This window comes from Ricinus communis, chromosome 10, assembly GCF_019578655.1.
Source record: "Ricinus communis isolate WT05 ecotype wild-type chromosome 10, ASM1957865v1, whole genome shotgun sequence".
In the NCBI taxonomy this organism is placed as follows: domain Eukaryota; kingdom Viridiplantae; phylum Streptophyta; class Magnoliopsida; order Malpighiales; family Euphorbiaceae; genus Ricinus; species Ricinus communis.
The window spans coordinates 9524695-9551339 of NC_063265.1; the positions used below are offsets into that span (position 1 = coordinate 9524695).

Below are 26645 nucleotides of genomic sequence, written 5' to 3' on the forward strand. Positions count from 1 at the left end.
AAATAAGAAGAGGAATCTACTGCCAAATTAAGCCTGTGGTTATATATATATGTATGACGCTAGTTTTTATGATATCACCCAAATACTTACCAACTCATTAAAGCAAAATCCACTTTCTTGTTCTTTGAAGAATGCAATTGTTATTATTGTTAACCAAAATGTTCAACATCAACAACCATTTTAGCAAGCTCCTCCCAAAAATAGAATTACAGTCGACAGATTTCTTTGCTTAGATGGTGATCTACCTTACTCGTTTTCCTTTCTAAGAGTATTTTTAAGGTCTTCCTTAAAAATAAATTAGAAACATAATTTATATAATCAAAACTATTTTGGTTAATATTAAATATGTAAATGTAAAAATATTATTTAAATTTAATAAAAAAAAAATTTATACGGAAAAACCAAACTAGCACTGCGTTCAAGGAACATTTTACCATAACCCCAACTCGTCTATTGATTCTTCAATATCAATTGTTTTCAAACCTCTACTTAGTTTCATTGGAGCATTATTTTGGTCATGGATAAATCACCTGGGTTCGGGTCTATAAATAGTAATAAATGTCTTGTAAAAACTCGTTTTTGCTATGATTCCGATGGGTTCCTTTAACTAATTTAATATTTATCAATCTCTGGCTTATTTTTTAATAAATAAACAATTAAAGCCTCAAGCTTCTTTCGCTGTTTGAAAATTTTTATTATTGAAATTCAAATTCAGTTCTCTACATCTAAAAAGTTAAGTCAACTGATTTTTATTTCATAAAAAAAATTAAAAAAAATATATTATTAAAAGTAAACTTGTTAGAGTCAAAATAGTTTTTTTTTTTTTTTTACAAGAGATATGAGTTTTTAAAATTATGAGAAAAGAAATGTAGGTACCTTCTCTATCTATCAATAGTAGTATTAGACATGGAATCTTGAAGAGAAGCTATAATTGATGTATGACCTTCCAAAGATGGTGGCACACAATTAAGTTTTTTGGGCGGTGGACGGATTCATGATATTCTATTTTGTCATTTTATTCAATAAAATTTCTTTTGATGATTCTTCTTTGTCTCTATAGTTACTTCCTATCCATGGGGTGGCTACTGATGGCCCCATATGTTTAAGTCTTAATACTCACGTAATTACTAGTTTTTATGGGTACCACTTTCTGGGTTTTGTCACTTTTACAAATCTTATCAACATAATTAATTAGGTCAATTACTTACATAATAAAATAAAATTCAAACAGAATAAATAAATAATTAAAGACCAATGAACAAGCCTTTGTATAATTCTCTCTTTAAATGTTATCTGAATCTTAATCAATTTCCTTTCTAATTTGCACCACTTATTTGTCACAATTTTTGCCTGCCATTCATGCTTTTGTTGCTCGTTATTGATATGTCTTGCTCACACAGTGTTGTCATTGTTATTTGACATGAAATATATGGACCAAAATAAGCATCCAAGTTAGCTGTACATCATTGTTATATGCCTCAATTATTTCATTAAACAATCCGTAAATTATATGATTAAAGCATTGTCTCTTCAATTAAATTAAAATTATGCTTAATATAAGTTAAGGTTACACCAATGATACAGTCTAATGGTAAAATCTGCTTTGAAGCATTAACTTCTTTTATAAAGACCACTCAGGTTACTCTTTCATTTAGATTTTGGATTTACTGCTACAGTGACGAATTTAGACTTCATCTCAAATTTTATTATAATTTTACGAATATTTCATAACGAAAAAGAACAATATATGATTACACCGGCAGGAATTGCCACTACTAGTCACTTGAGTTTAACAAAAAAAACTTGATAATAAACAAAAGAAGTAATAAAAATATTTTTTATTAAAAAGTTATACATTAAATATGTCGATGTTAACAAATTAATAGAACTCTATACATTCCCCAAAGCATTAAAGAACATATACAAGAAGTTTTGACTTTGCTAATTGAAGAAAAAAAAAAGGTTCAAAAATCTAATTGTGTCTGCGAGTGCTATATATATATATATATATATGAAAGACCATCATTCTGTAGAGGTTATGTTGAGGATGAAGGCAGCTAGGGTTTGACTGAGCAATATATATATATATATATATATATATATATATATATATATATATATATATATATACATATGAAAGACAATCATTCTGTAGAGGTTATGTTGAGGATGAAGGCAGCTAGGGTTTGACTGAGCAATATATATATATATATATATATATATATGAAAGACAATCATTCTGTAGAGGTTATGTTGAGGATGAAGGCAGCTAGGGTTTGACTGAGCAGTCTCAAAACATATTGTGATAGCTGTTTGTTGCCCTTTATAATTATATATTAATAACCACAACTTGAATTTGTTATTAAGCAAAGTTTTGTTGACATTTTTTCTTCAATGGGAAAAATTTCTCAGCTAAAGTCTCTAAAGCCCGAGAATCATTACATTCACACGAATTGATTAGCGACTTATATTTATATCAAAATACAAATTAGAATCTTGGAAATATAACAGACTTTGTTAGCTGGATGATCATTGTATACATCAAATTAAATATTCTCAATTCCAAAAAATAAATAAAAATAAAAAGAAATTTGCTTGATTAGGATATTGTGATTGTTATCATTTACCTTATTTATGTGCTAATTATTTTATTTATCAACCTTTTCATATAAAATCATGGCTTAAATGCATAGTTTTACCCATGCATTTTATTTTTAAATAATTTCTTACCCTTCCAATTATATTTTTTTTTCTTAAACTTATATGCCTCTTTATTTTTATTATAATCTTTTCATTTATATTATATATCGGTATAAAACATAGGGATGATTATGGATAGAGTAATTAGTAGGTAGTGCCAATATCTTTAAATATATTCAAAAATGTGCTGAATCTATTTATAACTTTCAATTCTTTGTACATATCAAAATTATATCATAGTTGTCAAATTCACTGTGTAAATTTTAAAAATAGATAAAAAATATGAAAAGAAAAAAAAATAAAATATTTGATTAATCAATAGCTAAATATGAGTATCCAATGATATTAAAAAACTATTAAAATTAAAATGCTGTCAATTATTATAGTTGTATAAACTATCACAGGTTGTTTGTTTGGTAGATCAAATGAAAACACGTGAATAAATTTAAAAGAAGCTGTCAACTTCGTTTAAATGCTATCATTTCAGCTGAAACGAGTTATTATAATTTACGAAAACGAAATACAAACAAGTCAGACAGTGGAGCCATTACATACACAAATCAAGTCTCAAGTTTTAGCACAAACTTATCATATAAATTGTATTAAGATAATAAACTAAAAGAAAAAAAAAAAAAAAAAGGGGGAAACAGGTGAAAAGAAAAATAAAATAAAAAATTGAATTATTGACAAGAAAGGACAATTATTATGGAGCAGAAACATTATATTATGATACTTAATTTGTTAATTCTAGTGAATATAAAAGGAAAAGAAAAACATGACAAGATGAATATATAATCAGAGAGGATCTGGTCCATGATGTGGCTTCAGGAGAGCATATAACTATATATTTTAGTTCAATTAGATGTTGTAGGCATGTTGCAGACCATTCTTGTGAAGGTGATGACATTTAGAACTATAGATCATCGAATTATCTTTGCTATTTTAATTTTAATAATTTATTAATATAATTAAATATTAAACTAACTAATTATTCGTCATCAAATAAAATACATTACTTCTATTTGTTATAAGCATTTCTATAATCCAATATTTCATATTTTTGACAAATGTGAGATTCATCGGTATAATTTTAATTTATATAAGTAATTTAGAATTATATATGAACTTTTGATAATTATCAAATTAATGGAATAATACTATAAAATTGATAAATTAATACCGACTAATCATTTATAATTTAAAAATAAACAGTATGATAGAATGATACCCCAATGATACCTAGTAACATTTTAAATTATCTAATGATTTTCATTTATATATATATATATATATATATATATATATATATAATAAGTAAGGAGTACGGTAATTAAAAGAGGAATTGTGATCCCCACCACATATAAATGAAGTAAGAGCACTAAATGATGATGATGATGATGATGATGATGGGCAAAGAGATTCTTCCCCAAAACTAAAAGCAATAGAAAGGGTTGATTAGTTCCACTTTGAGATGAGAATGTCAAGTGACATTTTTTCAAATCAGAAAAAGAAAATTGGAAGGACCATAATAAGTGACCAATTGAGAAGTGACATTTTCAAACCAGAAAAAGGGACTGTACGTGATAAAAACTGACCAAACAATTCAAAGTGGTTCATATAATGCATTCTTTCTGATAATGTTGTTTTTGTTTGCATCCATATGCAATAATATCATTGCCCTTACTCAGTTTCCAGAATTGAGATGCTGAAACAAGCTTTAGGCACAGTTTACCCTTTGGCCAACATTATATTAATTTGATTTGACAGATAAAATCCCATTTGAGAGAAATGCAGGAAGGTGTCTACAGATAGAAAGTTTATTCCTTATTTCATATATTAAACGTCTAGTTAGTATTTTTATTTATAAATAACTGGGGAAATTTCGAGTTTGATTTTTTTTTTTTTCTGGTAAGTGGCTGAGTTATCTAAAGATTAGGTGTTTGTCAACATGCAGCACCATTAATACTGTATGCTTACTGCAAAATCCTTTTCCCTGCTTGCCAATTTTGTCAGGGCACACATGTCATGATTTTTGGTTCAGAGACACAAATCTTATAGCCCACCAAGTTGGAATCTTTCAAATCTTATCCTATATGTTATAGATAAATGTTTAAATGATAAACTATAAAAGAACAATATTTGTGCTGTTTCATTGTTTTTCTTTTTTTTTTTTTTGTTTTTTTTGTTTCTCTCTTTCATTGTTTCCTTAAAGCAAAATTTGCCTATTAGATTCTTGGAATAGTGAGGGCTGTACTGTACTACTGTGGTATAGTGACCATTATTGGTGCTGATTAATTAAGGCCAAGTGCCCATGGTGCACTATAATGAAATCTCCAATAATAACCAAAAAAAGGGAACTATTTTATATTTATTTAGAGGCCAGCCAGCCAACAAGAACCTTGTGCAGCCTTTAGGTGCCCTGCCCCCAAATGGTAGGTAGGTGGCCATATTGTTGTGGGTGGGTGGGTGGGTTTCATGTGTTATATAGAACTCAAAAGGGATCATGCATGATTGTTGCACATCAATGGCAGGGCCTCTCCCAAGCTGTCAGGTGTACCAAATTTTTTTTTTTTTTTTATCTCTTCTGTTTGCTGGAAGAAGTATAGAGTTATGCAGCTTAACTAAAATCAAGTGGTATAAATATCTTGCTTCTTTTTCAACAAGGAAAATGATTATGCATATATTTTCTCTTTATGATCGAATTATTGTCATGAAAAAGACTAAAACAAACTATAATTTTTCTCTATCATGCATATTTCTTATTACTTTAAGATGGAAAACAAATACAATATAGTATTACCATTCCAGAAGCTTGATCCGCACATAGATGTCCAAAAAAACCAAGCTCGTGGGATGTTCCTGTAAAATAATAACGATAATAATATACATGAGAGACATTAGACTTTTTGCAGACACCAACAAATGGATATCCCTTTTGTCAAGTGGAAACTGCAGGTGGGTGCTTCTGTCATACTTCTTTTTCTGATTTTACCCATTTCTAATCTGCCTTTAAGGGCTTATTTATATCATATAAAAATATTTATGGAATTGAATGATTATAATTGTTGTTGATGGCAGGAATATCTTGTCTCCATTGACATAAATACCTTTTTCTAGTAAGGTTCCAGAAAGAAAGATACAGTAACAACTAAAAGTCTATGTAGAATATGATATATGACATGTGTTTTGAAGATTAGTGAACTGGTGCCCTCATAGTTGCAACTGAGAATTTGTGGGTTCTTAGTCATCTCATTGTACTTGTCTGCCAAGAACTTCATAGTTTCAATTTCTTTTTCTTTTTCTTTTTCTTGTGGAATTTGCGCATCTGATAAAACGGCTTTGCTCTACTCTAATTTTCAATTGCCACATGCTCACGCTATTTTTTCTTTTGTCATAAAACAAGATCATGTTCCATTTTATTCAATCACAGATACAATTACTGTATAAGAAATAATGTTATGATCAAATAGAGAGATCAAAATAGCTGTAAGCTAAAAATTAATGGATTCATTATATATTAATATCAAAATTAGAAAAATATTTTCCTTATATTACATATATACATTATCCACGATCCATATCAAGTATCAGTCACTGAAGTTTGATTGTTCCTAAATCAAACCACAATTTAGATTGACCTTAATATTGGTAATAAACAAGTCTAGACCACCGTCTAAGAGTGGTATACTGATAAAAATGGCTTTCATCAAATGATTCTATATCCTGGATTTAAATTCTAAAGGGACGATTACTTGATGATAGTTTTTCAAGAGCGCTCAGGGCTTCTTAATGATATTTTTTCAAGAGGATCCGGAGCTTCACGGCCCTGAGGCCACTACTGTATTCACCAATGCATGTTCCAACTATAACTTTTTATGGACATTCTACAATAATAAAAAAAATCCAAATTCAAATCCAATTCGTGCAACGAGAATAATACTAGAATTTGCCACTTATATTATGTACAAGAATATAAAACTTAAAATCATTTCTTTTCTTAAACTTTGTTTGATAATTATTCTATCAATGTAAAATGCTTATTGGAAATATCACATCCCGGTTTTGAATGCTCTTTCCCAACTCTGGTGAGAGGTTCTTCCACGCCCGAGGTATGCTTCTCCCATTAATTACTCGCTCTCTCTCTATATATATTATTAAATTAAATAAATATTACACTCTTAGCCAGTAATATCATTTAGGCAAAGAACTATTAGTAAGAAAATCAAGAAAAAACTGAAACATGAATAAGGGCAATTTTGTCCATCCATTCCAAAATTACGTACGCCTTTGCTTACTCTAAAGATTTGCGAAGAATGTCTGTCAAATAAAGCCGAAGAATTGTTAATATTGAAAATACAGCAGCGGAGAACATTTTCATAATAATAAATTACTTAATTATACATTTCGTGAAATAATCACAAGCTCAAGCATTCTTGTAAAGACAATTTTGTACTTCAAAGACATAAGAATACAGCACGCTATTACCAGAGACTAGAAATATCGACAGGACTTTGCCATGCATTCCAATAATTACATCTTTCTTCAGAAGAGCAAAAGAACTATCACAAACATTATTGACATACACTAACAGCAGTTTATTCAGTCTAAACTAAATAAATGTTATGCCAGGAGACTGTTGCGGAAGAATGTGTTAATACCTGAAAGACCAAAAGATGGCAGAGTGGCACCATATTATGATGGGCGCTTGCATTGTGTAATGCATTTGATATTTTCAGCCATCATCTCCAGCTTCTTACCAAGAAAGAATATTCAAAAGAATAATCAAAGCAAGGAATAACTGTATGCCGCGCCTAGGTGTCATCATAATTATAACCATCCTGTTCCTGAAAATCGTACTCATAATCATATGCTTCATCCACATTTTCATCATACTGATCATTGTTGTACTTATATGCTTCAGCATCCTCTTCCTTCTCATTTTTGTTTCCTGGCCCCAAATCATCATTTCTGTCATCTGTTTGAGGAAACTTCTCATCAGTGTCAGATTCTGATTCTGTTCGCAGTTTCTTTGGATCCTTAGAGCCCTGTAAAAAAAGAAGAAAAAAAAAAAAAGAAAAAAGAATCTCACAGCCCATATATACTCATGTAGATCCAAAATAAGCAACATAGTGTGGCACTTTCTTATGCTTCTGAAATTGCTTGATTTTATTCTGAAAAAAGATGCAGTGCCCGCGAGGCATCTGAATTTAAGGGTAAGTAACAACATGTGGAAAGAACTCATATCAAGTGTCTATGCCATTGAAACTGTGGAGCACTTTGAAAGATATGCTAACCTTAGAAAACTTCATGAATATATGCAAAAGTCATTAACTAAACTCTGTAAAACAAAGGGAGATTTTGCATAATAAAATTTCCTGATAACCAGTACTTCAAGTAAAATTCTTCTTATTGATTATTTCCTTCTCCAGATATTCAATTGTGAAACTGGCCTTGATCATATTATTCCACTTAATCAGGCCAAATTCTTGAGAAATTGGCTCAGCACATATGACGATACAGCAAATGACCAGTGTCGATAGAAGTAAATAGCCAGTATCATATGTTGTCCGTTAAATCTGGCTTTCTATTCCATTTATATGATATTTGAACAAATATAATGTACATTTCACGATAATGCAAGAGGAACTAAAAGTAAGCAATTGAATGTGAATAGAAGGGCATTTTAGCAATACACATTAGAAGAAGAAAAGTATGAAGACAACATACAGGTTCATCAAAGAGTTTCTCCAATACATCATAGTTGATTTTCGAACTGAGTCTCTGCAAAACAAACCATGTTCATGTTTGTCAGAAAATGCATTATGGTCCACATATTCCCCATGGGAATAGAATGAATCTCCGAAACAAAATGGAAAGAATTTTGCATTTGCATGACTATGCACATTAGTCTCTATGTGCATGCGCACATACATATTAGTCCATGAAACCAATTAGTACTCCATTAGTAAACTTTCTTTGAAGGATGAACTGGCAGCAATTATTTCTTTCTTAAAATTTCACCACATACTATAGTTGTCTAATATTGATTAGGAATGAGATTCACAATTTAATTTTTAATAATGCAATTAATGGTTTTATCCTAAATTATTATGGAAGCTTAAATTTAATTGTATTTAGGAATCTTATTGTCATTAATCCTATTGTCATTAGAATACTTGAAATAATTACAACTATCCTAATTGACTATTGTTTGGTATTTCCTAGTATTAGTTTATAATTTTCCCTGTTTAGGAGTTCTAATAAAATTATAGCAATATTAATATTTTGCATTATGATTCAATTTCCTAACCCTAGGTGTGATGCCGAAGGAACCCTTGGTGTGATATCCAAGCTCTTTAAGTGTGATTCCTAGAAGCTTTTATCTTTTCTTGGTTCACTCCATTTTTAGATCTGAATCCCTATAGTTAGCTACAGTTTTCAGCCACTAAAATCCCTTTTTCTGCCACAAATAAACATAGGAACTAAAACTGAAACTATCCTACATCAAATACATTCTTAATCAGCTTAACTCTATTATCTACTTGATTATTTTCCTGTTAAAAGAGCAATTCTTCCACAAGCATAATAGAGGTGCCAATGGTAGATATAGATTATACTATTCCACCTTGAGAAATGTTTGCTGACGGCCCTAAAGAATATCATTCAATTCTTATCAGCCAGATTTTCTACTGAAGTATCTTTCTGAGGTAAGGCTATCAAATGTTAAAATATAGGGTTCTGGTTCTACATTACAAACCGAAAGTGCAACTTTAGCAATAAACTCCCACACGCAACTACCTTTTTTGTCAGCATTTGGCGGGCAGCTTCTGAAGCAGACTGGGCAGGGACTGAGTTTTTTGCTTCTGCAGCTCGTTTTTGTTGCTTTTCCTGTAAATTAACAAATACACAGAATTTTCAAAATAGTCCGAGGGAAATTAATAATGTTACAGAATTTAAATTTTAAAAAAAAGCAGTACATATCACAGAGAAATTGACAGTAAACACCAGTACATTTGTGGAGATCGAAAGTTCTACATTCACAGGTGATAGAGAAATCTAGATTACTTTGATGAAAATTTAGATTGATTTGAACATATTTTATTGCAATTATTTCTGAGATAAAAGGTACTCAATAAGTCTCTATAGTCATATAGGCTAATCAATTAAAAATTCTTCCACAAGGATCATTTCTGTCATTTATTTACACTTTGCATATGTCTGGATCAAGAATAACTGATGTATGGGGATACTTGGAGAAAACAGTTATCATGTGCACTGAAGGAGAAAATGCAGTTAACTTTTGCAAAATATTTTGCTCCAATCATTTCATGCAGTTCCTTCAGAGAAATAAATTGAAGCAATAGAACAAAAATGAGTTAAAACATGCGCAGACTTTTCATCTGTCACTTGAAAGTTTCAAGAGATACTAACATTTTATCAGGTATGGAAAGATAAATGGAAAAATAAATAAGGGACCAAATATTACAGGTATTTAACAAGGAAAAATATGTTCTTTCTAAGACGAAAAGAAAGACATTTCTGCTCGTCCCACATGAGGGGCACTTTCTTTCAGTAGCAAAGAAACAAAAGCATATTTCAGAAATTCTGTTTTCTCCCTGCCAATGAAGCAAGTGCAGAATTCCTGACAAATTACTATCTAATAAATAACCATGAAGTTACCTTTTTAGATTTTGCTAAAGCTGCTGCAACAGCTGCTTCAAGCTCCCTTGCAGCTTGCATTTCCTCTGGGCAATCCTTGAACTTTGCCTCCCAAGCTTCCTTAGCAGCTGCTGCAACTGCTTCTTTGGCTGCCTGTTCCTGTAAATAGTCACCATTTGCAAGAGTTTCAGATCAATTAGAAGCTATACTTGCAGAATCAGGGGATACCATCTTATTAGCAAGCTAGTGTCATTAGTCATTACACAAAGGCAATCAAATTCTGTACCAGGGTAACCAGAAAATTCACTGAAGGCCTAAACTAAGCACATAACTAATGAGAAAAATAAGAGCACCGGAGATTTTTTTTTTACTTTTTCTAAAACAGAAGGCTAAAGTGAAGGTGATAATAGAAAGAAGATCACAATAGATTGGATACACCATAAGCTATCCAGAATATAGTTCCCTATGTATGCTACTGAGACCTGAGATTTCATATCAGTTAGCTACTGAATAGTCATAATAACCCCACAGGTCATCTCACGGATTCTCAAATAATGGGTTAAATTCATGTATTACTTACATGCTAGTACACTTTAGGGTAGGAAACTAGAGTCTGCAAATACATAAATAAGACACTGCATTCAAAGATGAATTTGATTACCTCAAGATACTCTCGATTCATTTCTTCCCAAATGATTTTTTTGAACTGAGCCTCCTCTTCATTGTGAAGATAGCCATCAACCTACAAAATATCTCAATCTTCTGAGGACTCAACACAGTAAACTCACAATACAATGAAACATGAAATTCATCTAAGTTAATAAAAATATAGTTAAAAGTCAATTTCGAAAACAGAAGCCTATACAGAATGTAACTGACTAAGAGCTGCCATCAGAAAACCCGAGTTTAAGGATATACAATTCATGCAAGTAAAACTAAAGAAAATTGATCATTAAAGGATAGTACACATTCTGGAAGCAGAAAGAAAAGTGATTGATGATATATATGTAAACATTTTAGATCAATGATGAAAGAGAGAATAATCTTTATTCCCCATCTATTTTGCTCAGCAGGAGGAGAGGGAGGCACACGTTATGCACTAAAGGCAACTATGGCAGAGTTCTTGTTTGAACCAGATAAGAGAAAACAAAAAAAGAAAGTTGATTTTTCTAACCCTTGGTATTAACTAGCAGTTGAAAGTTGAAACCAGTAATAATCAACTAGGCAGGGATGTTGAAAACAAATAAATAACCAACCAAGAAAGAATGAAAAAAAAAAAAAAAAAAAAAAAGAGAAAGAAATTCCCCCAAAATCTCATACAACATATTTGGAGTGTACAAAGTTTCCGAAGCTAGAAGTTCCCTAGTATCTTTTAGTTGAAAAATGCATTTGGTGCATAAAAATTTTCACATCACATGACTGCAAGATAGAGTGCAGAATTTGGTTGGTGGAATTTAATCCCGCTTTAGATTTGCTTTTTACTGAAACACACTAGTATATGATTTTCTCCCATGTCATTTAAAAGCAGGATATGACAGGAACCCAGAATAAAGAAAATTAATAAATGCTATTTGCAGTGTTTTTATTCTTGCAAAAAAGAAAAAGAACCTTCCAAGTTTATTTTAACCAAACACATAAAGGTAGAGAAATTTGAGTTCGAAACAAATAATGATATTAATAATAAAAACAACTAAAAAATAGAAGAATAGTTAACTGTTCACCTCAGCATCATCAATATCAGAAAAGTTGTCAGACTCATCAAGAGCCTTAGAACTCATATCATCATCGTCATGCAATTTACTGTAACCACCATCATCAGCAGGCAAATGCAGAGCAGCTTCACCTAAAATATCAGTCTCAGATAAACTGAGTGGACACTGTAGCAAAAGACATTTTAGAGTCCAGCCATAGTATGGCTTCCGAAGGGAAAAAGATACCTGTGCTTTCTGCCTTTTTGGACAGCAGTTGTTCATCTCTATCTGCATGCTGGCTGTTCAACTCTTTCTCAAACTAAAAGAAACGCAAGGAAGCGGCAGATGGAATAAACAAACAAACAAACAAAAACAGAGTGAACAAAATAGTTACTTAAAGACAACTCACTAAGAATGAATAAAATAGTTACTTAAAGATGAATCACTAACATCAATTTGAAGTTAAAATTATGTAAACTAAGATATATCAGATGAAAATCAGAAAAATCTCCCTATCTATTAACAAACTGATTCTATTTTCTAGAGCATGACATTGCAGGTCGAGAGTTTAATAAACTTGATACAAATCTGTATCACTTGTCCTTATAAGCCACATGTGCAAGTTTTAATCACAAAAGTCTAGAGGTAACAGATACAGTAACCAGCAAAAGAAGAATTGCCATTTCTGGTCTCTGGAGGTAACAATTCCGAATGTTGAATTGTATGAAGAATTCCTAACAAAAACCATGCCTTTCGAAGATTATGGCAAGTTAAATGAGGAATCAAGCATTATATGTGTGAAGAATAGTTTGTTCGTGGAATTACAGAAAGACTAGAAGAAAGTAAGAAACCAGAAAAGGCATTGTACTGACAGAATTTGAGTCATTATTGTTGTTCATAGCAGATAGATTTTCCTTTCTCCGCCACTCAGCTTGCTGGAAAGCTGGAGGATCTGACCCGCCATCAAATCCTATGAACTGCATTAAAGCAGAAATATGAATTGCAAGATTTAAAAGCCAAATGTAAGAAAAGAAACGAATACACAAGAATATTTAAAAGGGTGAGGACTCACATACTCATAACACCCCTTACAGAGTCCATAGGCATACGGAATTCTACTAGTACCCTTGTGCTGACAAAGCAACTCTTTCGAGCTTGATCCCTTCAACACAAAATTTGATTGATCTGTTGAACTTTCTCTAAGCTCTTCTGCCTTTGCATTAATTTCCTCAATCTATATGCAAAGAAAGATAAAAGAACTGATTTTTATAGCAAATAATTTTGTAAAAGGAAGATGAGGCCAAAGAGAAAAAAGCTAGGCACTAGATCGAAATAAAATAGATGGTTTATTTGTTTTATTAGCATATTCAGATAAATAAATCAAATGAATCAACAATACCCGCAGATTTTAAAATTCCCACTCAAGATTTGCTTCATAACTCGTAAGTGCTCATTAATATCTTATCAGAGCCCTAGCCAGGCAGGCACAACATACCACTAATATTGTAGTTAAAATAGACACTTGTAATTTCTGGCAAACCAAGATTGTCTAATTTAGAATTAATTGCAAAACATTGCCATGTTCTAAACAGCAGAAATTAGAAGCCCAGTTATGCTTCAAGGAACATACCGTTAAGCTCCCAGACTCTGTATTCTCAAATTCCACCAAACGTTTTGAGAGTGTTGCATCACAAACATGCACCAATTTTAACTGTACAACATCTAAACATTGTATCACATAAAATGCCAGGTTTTGAAGAACTCAAATAGGAAAAACAATATTAAGCAAGATATGAGAGAAATAATTAAATAGGCTAATGGATCAAAGATCATATATTGTTTATGAATTTCAGATCTAAACAGAAGTGTCAACGATATATTAACCTAAACATCAAATATTACCCAAAAGATTAAGTTTCAAATTTTCACCGTAATAAGTCATTTGGTGACCTCATATTCCACATCTTGCCATGTATCTTATTTAGACATTGTTGCAAGATGACAATAACATATTGCCAGTCATCAATAAAAAAAATAGTCTGCTAACTAAATAATATGTGTTTGTGTTTGGGTTTGAATCAGTGGCAACATGACAGACTATTTTTTCATGTGCCACTCCACTGACAGCTACTTTGATTGCAGCATTCAAGTAGCAAGGTAGACAACATTTATTGTCCTGCCAATTAACTTGAGCAAGCATGTTTTACCAGGACAAAGAGTCAAAGTTCCAAACTATTGCAATAAATTTTCTTTCAATCTAGTTGAGCAATGCAGATCAACAAAACGAGCATGCATGGCTTACAATGTCTTTTCTAGAACAAGTTAGACCATGTGATAGTGCAGCTATATATAATGCTGCACCCCATAACCCACTGGGCCTTCTCCCTGTCTGCGAGAAAATTTCAATTTGTCAGAAAGCATTACATACCATAGAAATTGACAGATAAACCCAAGAAATAGCATCAGGAAAGCGGCATGTTTCACATAGTACTGAAAAAGAATAAAACACCTGCATCCAATCACGATTCATGCTTGCTATAATGGTCAGTGCTGAATCAGAAATGTCCTTATTTTTTCCTCCTGACAAACCTACAACAAAAAATTGTTCATTTTACAACCCTGCTTAAACCCATTACTGGTCAGACAAATAAGAATGTCTCAGGATAGAATCATAACAACAAATGTGAAGGTCTGAAATTTGGAGTACAGATATTTCTATTTTTGTCAAGCACTGATCAAAACTGGATTTTACTCATTCTGGTAATATTTTGTGACATGTAATAGAGCCAAGCAGTCCATATAGTTTAGAAAAACATCATTATAATCATATTAAAGGTTACCAAAGTACATAACTCGCAACATGAAACGTGAGATGGAATATCATATACCCACATGAATAAATCACATACCCATCTCAATAAGAGAGGAGGGGGGGAGAGTTGAACTAGAAATTCACCAAAAAAGATGAGAGTTTCCAAAGGGAAGGGGACAAAGTGAAGAAACTGATAGCTAAGTTCATCGAAGATCAAGGGTTCCATTCAGGCAAATCCTCCAAGAGCAATGTGTAATTACTCCTTACAGGCTCATAAAGAGCCGTAATTCATTTTCTACTCACAGAGTTTGTAGGATATTTTAGTGGAAAGAAGATAGAAAATTCACAGTATTGCCTTCTGCATGAAATTATATATGAGCAGCGACCTTTGGTGTATTCAACTACAAAGCAAATTAACATTTGTAAAAACTAGGTTTGCCCCTTAGCTTACCTCAGATCCTACTACTCAGCGAAATCAAACAATGGTTATTAAATTGACAAATATACATAGCAAATTATCCACATTTTTACTAAGGTGAAAACACCAAACAGCATTCAAGTGATTTCAGATGCTTACTAGCTGTATATTTATGAATGAAGATGGATGGATCAAGAAGTTTCTGGCAAATTGAATGCTCTGTAAGATTCAAAACTTTGCAAAGCTGTAAGAATACTGCACCTAGCACATAACTGCAAACAATATCTAAATAAGAAACATGGCAATATTTATGCAAACAGAGCAAACCAAGATGAATGAGCTGAGTTTTCTTGTAAGAGAATAAGATTGCTTACATATTGATTCTCAAGAAATTAGAAAAGTCAATGAGAAGATATGGCTTTCTGTTCTCCCTGCAAACACAATTCAAGAATATACGTTAATGCTAGTACAAAAATATATAAAAGGAAAGCTCAACTCAGGGGCACAATAACTCTTTGAACTTCACTATTTTGTAAGAAAGCAAGGTAAGAAGAAGTTTTTTGAGCTAGAAGCTATGAGATTGCCAATCACTATATTCAATAAGTGGTACAAATTCGATATGGATTTCAACTATGACATATTATGGTGTTTACATAACATTTCCAGTTATATTACTGCGATGAATAATGTTTGATCATTCCAGAGTGATTCAAAGGGAGTAAAAACTAAAGATCAACTTCTACTTTTAGGGCTAAACACCTTCAGTGCTAATATTAATATTCACTAGCCAGTACTTGGACAGGCATTCACAAAAATCACGTGCTTCAGAACTAATTAAGAATCAAAACCAGGATATATATATATACACATATATATAGCCATTGAAAGAATTTTGCATCCTCGGCCACAGTGAATGCCAACCAAAAATGATATATTTCCAGTACAGACAATGTCAGCAAAAGTGTAGCTGATACAGTACCATAACAGAATAAGGTGCAATAGTTTCATCTAAATTGTACATCATTTGCTATCAACAATATCCAAGAGTTAACAATTGTATGTTGATAGGTTCAGGAGTGGGATGAAAGAAGGATAAGAAGAAAAGTCAATATAAAAACATTGCGACCAATGGAAACGAACAGGAATGTGGTTCTTATTCTGCCTATTCCCTAAAATGGACCGCACCAATAAAACATTTTGATATTTAATATGTTAAATTTTCACAGATTCCAGATGACAGAAAGCACTTAAACAATTAGAATGGAAATACAGTCCTTACCGACATGCAATGTACAGACAAGCAGCCTGCACTTGCTCTGTTCTACGCCCCTTAGTGAAATTCCGTTCAACTGCTATCTTCACATACAAAAAAGGAATCTTGATGTGATGGTCAAAACATAAATATCTAGAAGCAAAGTTTATGAGTACGGAAACATACTCGATAATACATCATAGCTTGGTCAACTATAGCAAGATTCTCACCCATATCCAAACCATTTTTTATGTATATCATATCATCATAAGCTGCATCATGAAAGAAAGTTAGCAGCCATTGTGAGGATGCCACAATCATCACCAGATATCCCATTTGTATTTCAAACTGTCCTTGAAAGCAAAGTTCCAAGATTTTGAACAGCATTTATTGACAGAAACAGTGATTGAGGGTAATTAAAAGTTAAATGTAAAAAATAACTTAACTTTAATTTAGAAATAGTCTGTCAAATAATTTTTTTGAATCTAAAAGGGTGTAGCCAAGCACATAAAATATACACGTGATAAGAATCATTGTAGTCCTAACAAAAGGAGAAGAAAGATTATATAAACAACTCATTTAATATTCAACAATCAAATCCAATCACTGAAGTTCCTTCAGAAGAAAGAAAGAAAGGAAGACCCAAATAAATCTTAATAGCTAAACCTTAACCTTTGGGTATGATAAAATAGCCTTAGCAGCAAGCACTCAAAATTCAATGCCCTATATTTTTTAGGGTGGACGATATGGAGAAAATTAATGCACATGCCACGTAGATATACCAATCCAAGAAAAATTTATGTCACTTACACTAGCTCTTTGAGCTTGCTAGAGCATAAAAAACCTCCAAATATGAAAAGGAGAAGAATTATGAATATATGACTTTATCCATGAACAAATTTAATTCCAATACACATGAATTTTATGATGGAAACCAATAATAGAACAAAAGCCTACCTTTATCATATAACCTTTGCCTTGACGAATTTCCACCTTCAATACTCCTTACTATTCTTCCTGCCATTTGACTCTACAAATAAGATGGAGTCGAAATAAATATGATGTGACAGAACAAAGAAATAAGAAAAAAGCAAGAAAAAAGAAAGAGCATGTTCACTTCAATGTATTAGGGAGAGTAATTTAAACAATCATAACACAAGCTATAGGATGCAACATTTGCAAATTCACAATTTAGAAAAACATGTCTAACGGAAACAAGAACCATCATCAAGAAAAAAAAAACAAATTAGTGGCATCAAGACAGCAAAGGGAGTTACTCTTGGGCAGCAGCATTGCCCTGCACTAAACCAACTTGCCCGGTTTTTTTTATCTATCATTGTGGTTGGTTCTGTTTATCTAGTATAGCTCATAGTTGTTATTTGTTACACTGAGTCCATCTTTCTCTTCTTCAATCATTCAATTGACAAGAGCAAAAAAGCAATTAACCAAAATCTATTCTTGAAAACACAATGTTATTCAATAGGGAATGTGCATGCTCCCAAAGTGCAAAGCCAACATATGCATGAGTTTCAGCTTAATTGACATACAGAAAAACCACATGCTCTTGGTTTACTAACAATTAACAAAAACATCAGACAAAGCAGATTATAAATGCGTACCTGGCCAGATGCATTTTTCACAAATGTGGCTTCAGTTGAATAATTATCAAATTTTAGAACTCTACCACACTTACCACATGATCTGAAAACACCACAACCCAAACAACAAACATTAGCTCTCTAGCACAATTAAAACTTAGACAGTTACACCCTTTTACTCGTTAAAAAGAAAACGCAAACACATACGTCTGTAGTAAAGAAACGCAATATAAAGGACTATTACTATTAACAATTTTTCTTTTTCATAAGTACTCACAAGATGCCGTCGCTATCGCGATATCCAGGAACATCTCTTGCACATGATTTACAGAACACCATATTTACAACAACTGTAATATCAAAATTAAAATGCTTTAAATTTCCTTCGTTTCATCAGCAACGAAACAGAAATTTCGGAGACTCTGATTGGACGGTAGCTGACAGAGTAGGATCAGATTAAAAAAAAAAAGAGAGAGAAAGGATGAAGAGGAGAGTCAATTAGGGTTTAAGGGTTTGGGATTTTGATTTGACATGGTAAGTACACAAAAGTAATCAGGTGCAGCAAGTTTACCGTGAGCTCGTTGATCTTTATAAGCGTGGATGGTCAGTTTTCCCATAAGGAACTTGCCACGTGTTAAAATAAATAGACTTGAGCCCATTTGATTTTCACGTTAAGCAAATTAAGAGTTATAACTAAAACAAAAGAGGCGAGGTTTTCCCGCGTTTATCAGACGTGTCATGTGCAACGTAAATAACTACTCTTCTGATCACAAAACACTAAGGTCCCCTTCGCGTCACCTCTCTTTTAACTCTGGGCTCATAAGAAGCCCAACATTCAATTATTTGCACTTTCCCCTTTTCTTTTTATTTTATTTTGGACTTCACTTTATTTCTCGTTTGGACTTCACTTTATTTCATTGTAAAACTATAAGTTGTGATGGCATTTAATGTAGTTATCAGCAAAGTAAGACTTACTTTGTTAAAATTAAGTCGGAAAAGAAAATGCTGTGCCTGTTATATTAATATTTGACAATTTCAATTGAAAAAAGAATATTGACAATTTAATGATAACTTACAATGAGATCAAGGTATATAGAGAGTTATTAGTCTCATCCTTCTAGAACATTGTTCTCCTTTTCTAATGATGGCAGCGGCGTAGGGCAAAGGAATGGCAATGGAGTCGAGGGGCGGATTTGGCCTCGTCCGGTAAAAGATTAGGGCGGATATAGAACAAAAGAAATTCTTTTCGAGTAGGGTCGATTGGAATTGGTTTGTATAATATATTAAAAATATATTTTCATTAATTTTTTTTATATTTATATAATATTTCAACTATTATTAAATATAATTAAAAAAAATAAAGTATAAATCTAAACAATGTTTAATATATTATTAAAAAATTTCTTATATTTTATATAAAATATATATAAAATATTCAAATATAGTCGAAATGGAACGAAGAGAGGAGCCATTCACCATCAGACGTTTAAAAATTTATTTTTCAATAGGAATTGCAGGGTTGATAGGATTTTTATTCTCTATTTTTGTTTTAAATTATTCTATAATAATTTTTTAATTCTTAGCATATTAAAATATGCAAATAAATATTAAAATATCATATATTCACACATAAATATATACGTAGTACTAAAATAGAAAGAAATTACATTTTGGATGGTTTTATTTATATTAATTATGTACGTAATTTATATATTTTGTTATATTAGATCTCTGTGAAGATTTAATTTTAGGAATCCTAAGGGCCTTAGGACGGGAAACATACTTCCTAGCCCCGCCCCACGAAGACAGAAAGTAGAAATTTTCGGTCCAGTTTGAGTTGATTTTCTAGAGAAATGGAAAAATACCATTCCATTAATTGCTATCCCTCCTCTTTTATTACAGACTAGTTTTTGTTAAAAATGAAACAGAAAATTCCAATAGCACGTAAGCTTATAAGGAGAGAGAGTAAGAAGTAAGAGGTTGTTGGCATTAAGCTTCAAATCTTTAATTTTTATTTTTAAGATATTAAAGATTACTTTAAAAAAATAAGTAACAGTTTTTTTAAAAGCAGTTTTAAGAATAGTTTATAAAAAAGATTTAAATAAATTTAATATATATATTATTTTCAAATACGTTTTTTCCGATACTTGACAGCAATTTCAAGCAAAAACATGAAAGATACTGGCATGAATGAAGGTGCCAGTGTTTAAGAAAAATATTTAAAAGGAGGTCATGCAGTAAACCGTACAAAATAGACTTGTATTAAATAAAAGAAGACACCAACGGGTTTGATCCATCTCGAAGGGATAGTAGATCTTAATTAGTTTATGTATTTACTCAATTAATCAGATGTGATTAGCGCAATGTCAGACCAGAATTATCAGCACTAATAAAAAAAAATCATGCATGCAGTGCAGGTTGCCCTCCACTACGGATTCGGTTGGCTTCATTGCTGAATACACAAAGACATCTGTGTCAGATCAGATCCGTGGGGTTGGGGGGTGAATTAAAGTGTACAAATCAACTAGTTACTATATATATATATATATAACATGCATGTTGAAAAAAAAAAAAAAAAGAGTTTTATTTCCTGAATCCCTTTCGGTGCTGACATAAAAATACAAAAGAAAAGCACAAGAACAAAAGCAACGTTCATTTTTGCAGAGAGCTTCAAGTGGGCAGCTGCATGTGTATGGGTGTGCGACTTTATTAAATATGTAATTTACCAAAGCTATAATCCAAAAGATTAACTGAATTTTATGTGTATGAGTATGAGAATCTTCTGCAGATTTTATTTTATAACTAAAGGAGGACATGGTAATTCCCGTCTTTTGCCCTTCTTGGGCAGTCCAGACCCATCCCCCCATAATAATAATAATATCTTTATCTACTGATGTGCGTATTTCATTTGTTTTATTCTTAGTTAAAAAGATCGAGCGCACAGGCAATTCTATTTTCTACTATCTGCAGTCATCTCCTTCTTTGGGATACTCTGAAAAATGTAACCATTGATTCTATTCAATATTCTCATATGTGAAAATAGTTGCAAAAATTCCACTCTTTCAATTTAGAGAAACCAGATTTTAATTTGATCCAATTTTGAATACATAACTCATTCCAAACAATGCTTATATTACATGACTCATTCAATTTATAGTATTTCTTTATTGTTCATAAGTTTGAATGAGTATAATGAAGATTAAACAAACTTAATGAGTGTAAGTTATAATTCAATTTATTTAAAAACTAAATATATATTATAAGAATTATGACATGTTTACTCAAATTTGTAATTTTGTTTTAATTTATAAGCTTAAAGTTATAATAAGTTAAAAATACAAAAGTTTTAATGCCAAATACAAACTATAAAAGTAATAAATTGAATATTTAGTTATTTATATATTATATTATCTGAGCTGATGCATTACCTGTTAAGGAGCCAAACTTTCAGTAACTCACAAGAGTTCTGATTTGGTTATAACCATACATTAAAGTCACACAAATATTTGGGAGAACAAACTCCTTTAAAATGAGCTAACACTTGGGGTTTTAAACCATGGAAATTAAATAATTTAATTTTTTTTATTTAATGATGTATATATAAAATTATAATTTTTTTAATTTAATTAAAATTTTTAAATCTTGAATATGCAGTTGTGCTAAAACTTTTGAGGTAGTGTTTGTCATCCCTACAAATTCTATTTGGAGCAATCTAGATTAACTCTAAATATATATATATATATATATATTTTAATTTTATTTTAAAAGAAACATCTAAATAGTTTTAGAATTAACACCAAGTAGTCTTCTTAAAAAAAGAAAAAAATATCAATTAGACCAACAGTTAAATAATAATTTAATTCTAAAGATTTATTTTTAAGGAGACACAATAATTTCACCGGTCAGCATAACTAAAAATATTATCGAAATGAATTCAAAGGAAAAAAAACAAATCTCTTGATAAATATATTATAATTGTGGACTCTTACTTATTAAATATTTTCCTCTAATTTATTTATTTTGATAATTCAAATATTACGGATCTTGAATAATAGTAATTAGTGAAAGAAAAGTATTCATACAGACTATTAATTCCATCTCTGATAGTTCAAATAGTAAAATGATTATAATATTTTGAATCACTTCATAAACATCACCATAAATATAATTAAAATACTTATAGCTTTTTTGGTTTGGAACTGACGGTCTAACTTAATCCAAAATTAATAAAAATGTCAAAAAGAGCAAGCAAAAGATAACTGGGAAAGAAACAACCACTTATTTCAATTTTGGTAGAGTACAAGCTGCAATTGCTGTTCCCTCTTTCCACACAATTATCATGACTAGAGAATCATAACGTTCATGATTCTCAATTTCCACACTCAAAAGTCATTAAACACAATATTTACAATTTAATGACAAGATTAACTTGTTAATTAACCAGTAAAACCATGTTTCATTTTGTAACTTAAAATAATAAAGAAAGAACAGAAAACTCAGCACCAGGCACGCTGCTACTACTCCCAGCTCCACCCACTCCAAATCACTCGCAAATATCTCGCTCCCCAAGATCACTCCACGTGTATCTCATGTCCTACGTGTATTTGCTGACGTGTCTACGCTCCCTCTCATGACTTTTAAAAACCCCGTTGCTGGCCCCCTCCCACTCCTACTCCATTTTTCATAGTCATTTGTCATTTCAAACACACTTTCCCCTTATTCTCTTTAGCTTCTCTCTGCAAACAAATCCTTCCTCACTGATTAAGCTTTTTGTTTTTATCAATCGAACAGAAAAAGAATGGCAGAAACTTGCAGTAGAAAACTGATAGTTGAAGTGTGCAACGCAAAGAATCTGATGCCAAAAGACGGCCAAGGCACAGCAAGTGCATATGCAATCGTAGACTACGATGGGCAGAGGCGGAGAACGAAGACCAAGTTCAGAGATCTGAATCCTGAATGGGAAGAAAAACTTGAATTCCTAGTTCATGATACCGACTCCATGGCCAATGAAATCTTAGAGATTAATCTTTATAATGATAAAAAGGCAGGTAAACGAAGTACTTTTCTCGGTAAAGTCAAGATTGCTGGGAGTGGATTTGTTAAATTAGGCTCGGAGACTCTTATTTACTATCCGTTAGAGAAACGGAGCGTTTTTTCTCAGATTAAAGGAGAGATTGGCTTGAAAGTTTACTATATTGATGAAGATCCTCCAGCTGAGCAAAAACCGGAAGCAGCTGCAGCAGCGCCTCCTGCAGCGGAGGAGAAACCACCTGAGAGTACCGAAGCCAAACCGGAGGAGGAAAAGAAGGAAGAGAAAGCTGAGGAGAAAAAAGAAGAGGTGAAAGAGGATAAAAAAGAAGAGGAGAAGCCAAATCCACCGCCGCAACAGGAGGAGAAAGACAAGAAACCAGAGGTGGAGAATCCACCAGCGGCGGCGACGCCATCAGCACCGCCAGCGCCACCAGCAGAGGTGGAGAATCCACCAGTCGCTGAGAAAATAGCACCGCAGCAAAAGGATGATAATAAGGCAGCAGACACTGGAAAAACTTGTGATCTCACAATCAGTGACCTCGAACTACGGTCACTAACAAGCAGTGATCGTAGCCGAAGTGCATATGATCTAGTTGATCGCATGCTATTTCTATATGTCCGTGTTATAAAGGCGAAAACATCAAAATCTGATCCTATTTACGCAAAGCTTGTGATCGGTACGCATAGCATCAAAACCAAGAGTCAGGGCGATAATAAAGATTGGGATCAAGTTTTTGCTTTTGATAAAGAGGGTTTAAATTCATCTTCTCTAGAAGTTTCAGTATGGGCAGAAGAAAAAAAAGAGAATGATGAGAAAACAGAGAGCTCTCTAGGTACGGTGTCGTTTGATTTACAAGAAGTACCGAAACGAGTTCCACCTGACAGTCCTTTAGCTCCACAGTGGTACAGTTTAGAATCAGAGAAGTCACCGGAAAATGACGTCATGCTTGCTGTTTGGGTCGGTACTCAGGCTGATGAAGCATTTCAGGAAGCTTGGCAGTCGGATTCGGGTGGGTTAATACCCGAGACCAGAGCTAAAGTATACTTGTCGCCTAAACTTTGGTATTTGAGATTAACGGTTATCCAAACCCAAGATTTGCAGCTAGCTTCGGGTGCTACCGAACCTAAGGTTCGGAGTACGGATTTATATGTTAAAGCTCAGCTTGGCCCACAGGTTTTCAAAACGGGTAGAGTTTCCAGCTCGGCTAATCCTACGTGGAATGAGGATTTGGTTTTTGTAGCAGCTGAGCCGTTTGAGCCGTTTTTAGTGGTGACAGTAGAGGATGCGAGCAATGGGCAGTCTGTGGGGAATGCTAAAATACAAATGGCAAGCATCGAGAGGCGGACTGATGATCGTACGGAGCCAAAATCAAGGTGGTTTAATTTGGTTGGTGACGAGAGTAGGCCGTACACTGGGAGAATACACGTGAGAGTATGTTTAGAAGGCGGCTATCACGTGCTTGATGAGGCAGCTCACGTGACTAGTGATGTTAGAGCTGCAGCTAAACAGCTAGCTAAGGCTCCTATTGGGTTATTAGAAGTGGGAATTCGTGGGGCTACTAATTTGCTTCCGGTTAAAACTAAGGACGGGACACGTGGCACCACTGATGCTTATGTGGTTGCTAAGTATGGGCCCAAATGGGTTCGTACCCGAACGATCCTTGATCGGTTTAATCCACGGTGGAATGAGCAGCATACATGGGATGTATACGATCCCTGTACTGTGCTTACTATTGGTGTGTTCGATAATGGAAGGTACAAGCGTGATGAAGCAGGGAAAGCAGGCAAAGATATTAGAGTGGGAAAAGTAAGAATAAGGTTGTCAACACTTGATACTAATCGGGTGTACCTAAATTCTTATTCACTTACAGTATTGCTACCTGGTGGGGCCAAGAGAATGGGAGAGATTGAGATTGCGTTGAGATTTTCATGTTCATCATGGTTAGGTTTAATTCAAGCGTACACCACTCCAATGCTTCCTAGAATGCATTACGTGCTCCCATTAGGACCGGCCCAGCAAGACATATTGCGCCATACAGCTATGCGCATTGTTACGGCTCGGCTCGCCCGGTCCGAACCGGCATTGGGTCAAGAAGTGGTTCAGTTCATGCTGGATAGCGACACACACATGTGGAGCATGAGGAGAAGCAAGGCAAATTGGTTTAGAGTCGTGGGTTGTCTCACACGTGCGGCTACTTTGGCACGCTGGTTGGATGGGATTCGCACGTGGGCACACCCACCAACTAGTGTCCTACTTCATATCTTGCTTGTGGCTGTTGTGTTATGTCCACATCTATTGCTCCCCACAGTATTCATGTACGCCTTCTTAATTTTAGCATTGAGATTTCGTTATCGCCAAAGGGTCCCACACAATATGGACCCAAGACTTTCGTATGTTGATGCTGTGGGACCTGATGAGCTAGATGAGGAGTTTGATGGTTTTCCAACCACACGATCTGCTGATGTGGTACGTATTAGATACGATAGACTCCGGGCTTTATCGGGCCGGGCCCAGACACTTTTAGGAGATTTGGCAGCCCAAGGAGAACGTTTAGAAGCATTATTCAATTGGAGGGATCCAAGAGCTACTGGTATTTTTGTGGTGTTTTGCTTGTTTGCTTCGTTGGTATTTTACGTAGTGCCATTCAAGGTGTTTGTGCTAGGGGCTGGATTCTATTACTTCCGCCACCCAATGTTCCGACACGACATGCCGTCTATACCCATCAACTTCTTCCGGCGACTACCATCGTTGTCGGACCAAATACTATAGAGTTGGGGTGCACTTTCTTGGTGAAGTAATTTAATTTGGGTAACGGCTTTTATTTAATGTAACGTAATGTATGGTTATGATTAATTAATTAATTTAATTTAATTATTTGTTTGATTAATTATTGATTTTGATTTGAGCCAAGAGCCTTGCAAAAAGTTGGTGAGAAAAAAGTAGGTTTTGGTATGGAAAAAGTGACCGTTATAGTTATTTATGGGGCGGTGGACCAAATAAATGTGTTGTATGCATTTAAAAGAGGTAAAGTGAGTGAAAGGATTTGGTGTGGATATTTGAGGAAGGTTACCGTTAGATGAGCATACATCTCTTGAACTATAATATGAATCTTGAAGTAGCTTAGCCGACACATAGAATGAAAAAGAAAAGAAAGAAACAAATTTGGGTTATGTATTACTGTGCTATCTTGAGTATCTCTTTAAAAGAACCCAAGCATGTAATTAGTTGATCGAACAGCTCGTTGCAGTGGTTGCACGTTTTAAAATTTAATGTAATCCTTGTGATGGAAGCTCAGTACTTCCATGTTGCAATTAGCTGCTTAACTATAGACACCTTATACAATGCTTATTATTATTATTATTATTTTTCCTAATCTTAAAGATGAGGATTCGATTTGTTCCAGCTAAGTATTACAATTTTATATATAATATAATTTGCTGAACAATACATGAAGGTAATTTGATATTCAGTCAGTAATATTAG

At 33.1% G+C, this 26645-nt stretch overlaps 2 protein-coding genes across 5 annotated transcripts; one reads left to right on the forward strand and one right to left on the reverse strand.

The window, feature by feature from the left end:
* Positions 1-7071: 7071 nt before the first annotated feature.
* On the reverse strand, positions 7072-18696 carry LOC8286484 (transcription factor IIIB 60 kDa subunit). 4 transcript variants are annotated; one of them, XM_048369703.1, is made up of 19 exons: positions 18408-18690; positions 18152-18233; positions 17490-17562; positions 16719-16804; positions 16560-16636; positions 15655-15711; positions 15542-15552; positions 14560-14639; positions 14353-14439; positions 13681-13761; positions 13123-13284; positions 12923-13027; positions 12297-12369; positions 12081-12202; positions 11021-11101; positions 10381-10518; positions 9499-9588; positions 8428-8481; positions 7072-7745 (listed from the first exon to the last, which is right to left on the reverse strand). In XM_048369703.1, exons 1-19 carry the CDS (start codon positions 18467-18469, stop codon positions 7512-7514), a joined length of 1755 nt encoding a protein of 584 aa, XP_048225660.1. In that variant the 5' UTR covers positions 18470-18690; the 3' UTR covers positions 7072-7511. The 4 variants fall into 4 exon arrangements, with proteins under 4 accessions (XP_048225660.1, XP_015578821.2, XP_048225659.1 ...); XM_015723335.3 differs by having other exon boundaries at positions 15440-15552; positions 18408-18682; XM_048369702.1 differs by lacking the exon at positions 13681-13761 and having other exon boundaries at positions 15440-15552; positions 18408-18696.
* A 4093-nt stretch (positions 18697-22789) lies between these two features.
* On the forward strand, positions 22790-26049 carry LOC8286485 (FT-interacting protein 7). The gene has a single exon (XM_002525631.4). It carries the CDS (start codon positions 22929-22931, stop codon positions 25929-25931), a length of 3003 nt encoding a protein of 1000 aa, XP_002525677.2. The 5' UTR covers positions 22790-22928; the 3' UTR covers positions 25932-26049.
* Positions 26050-26645: the final 596 nt, after the last annotated feature.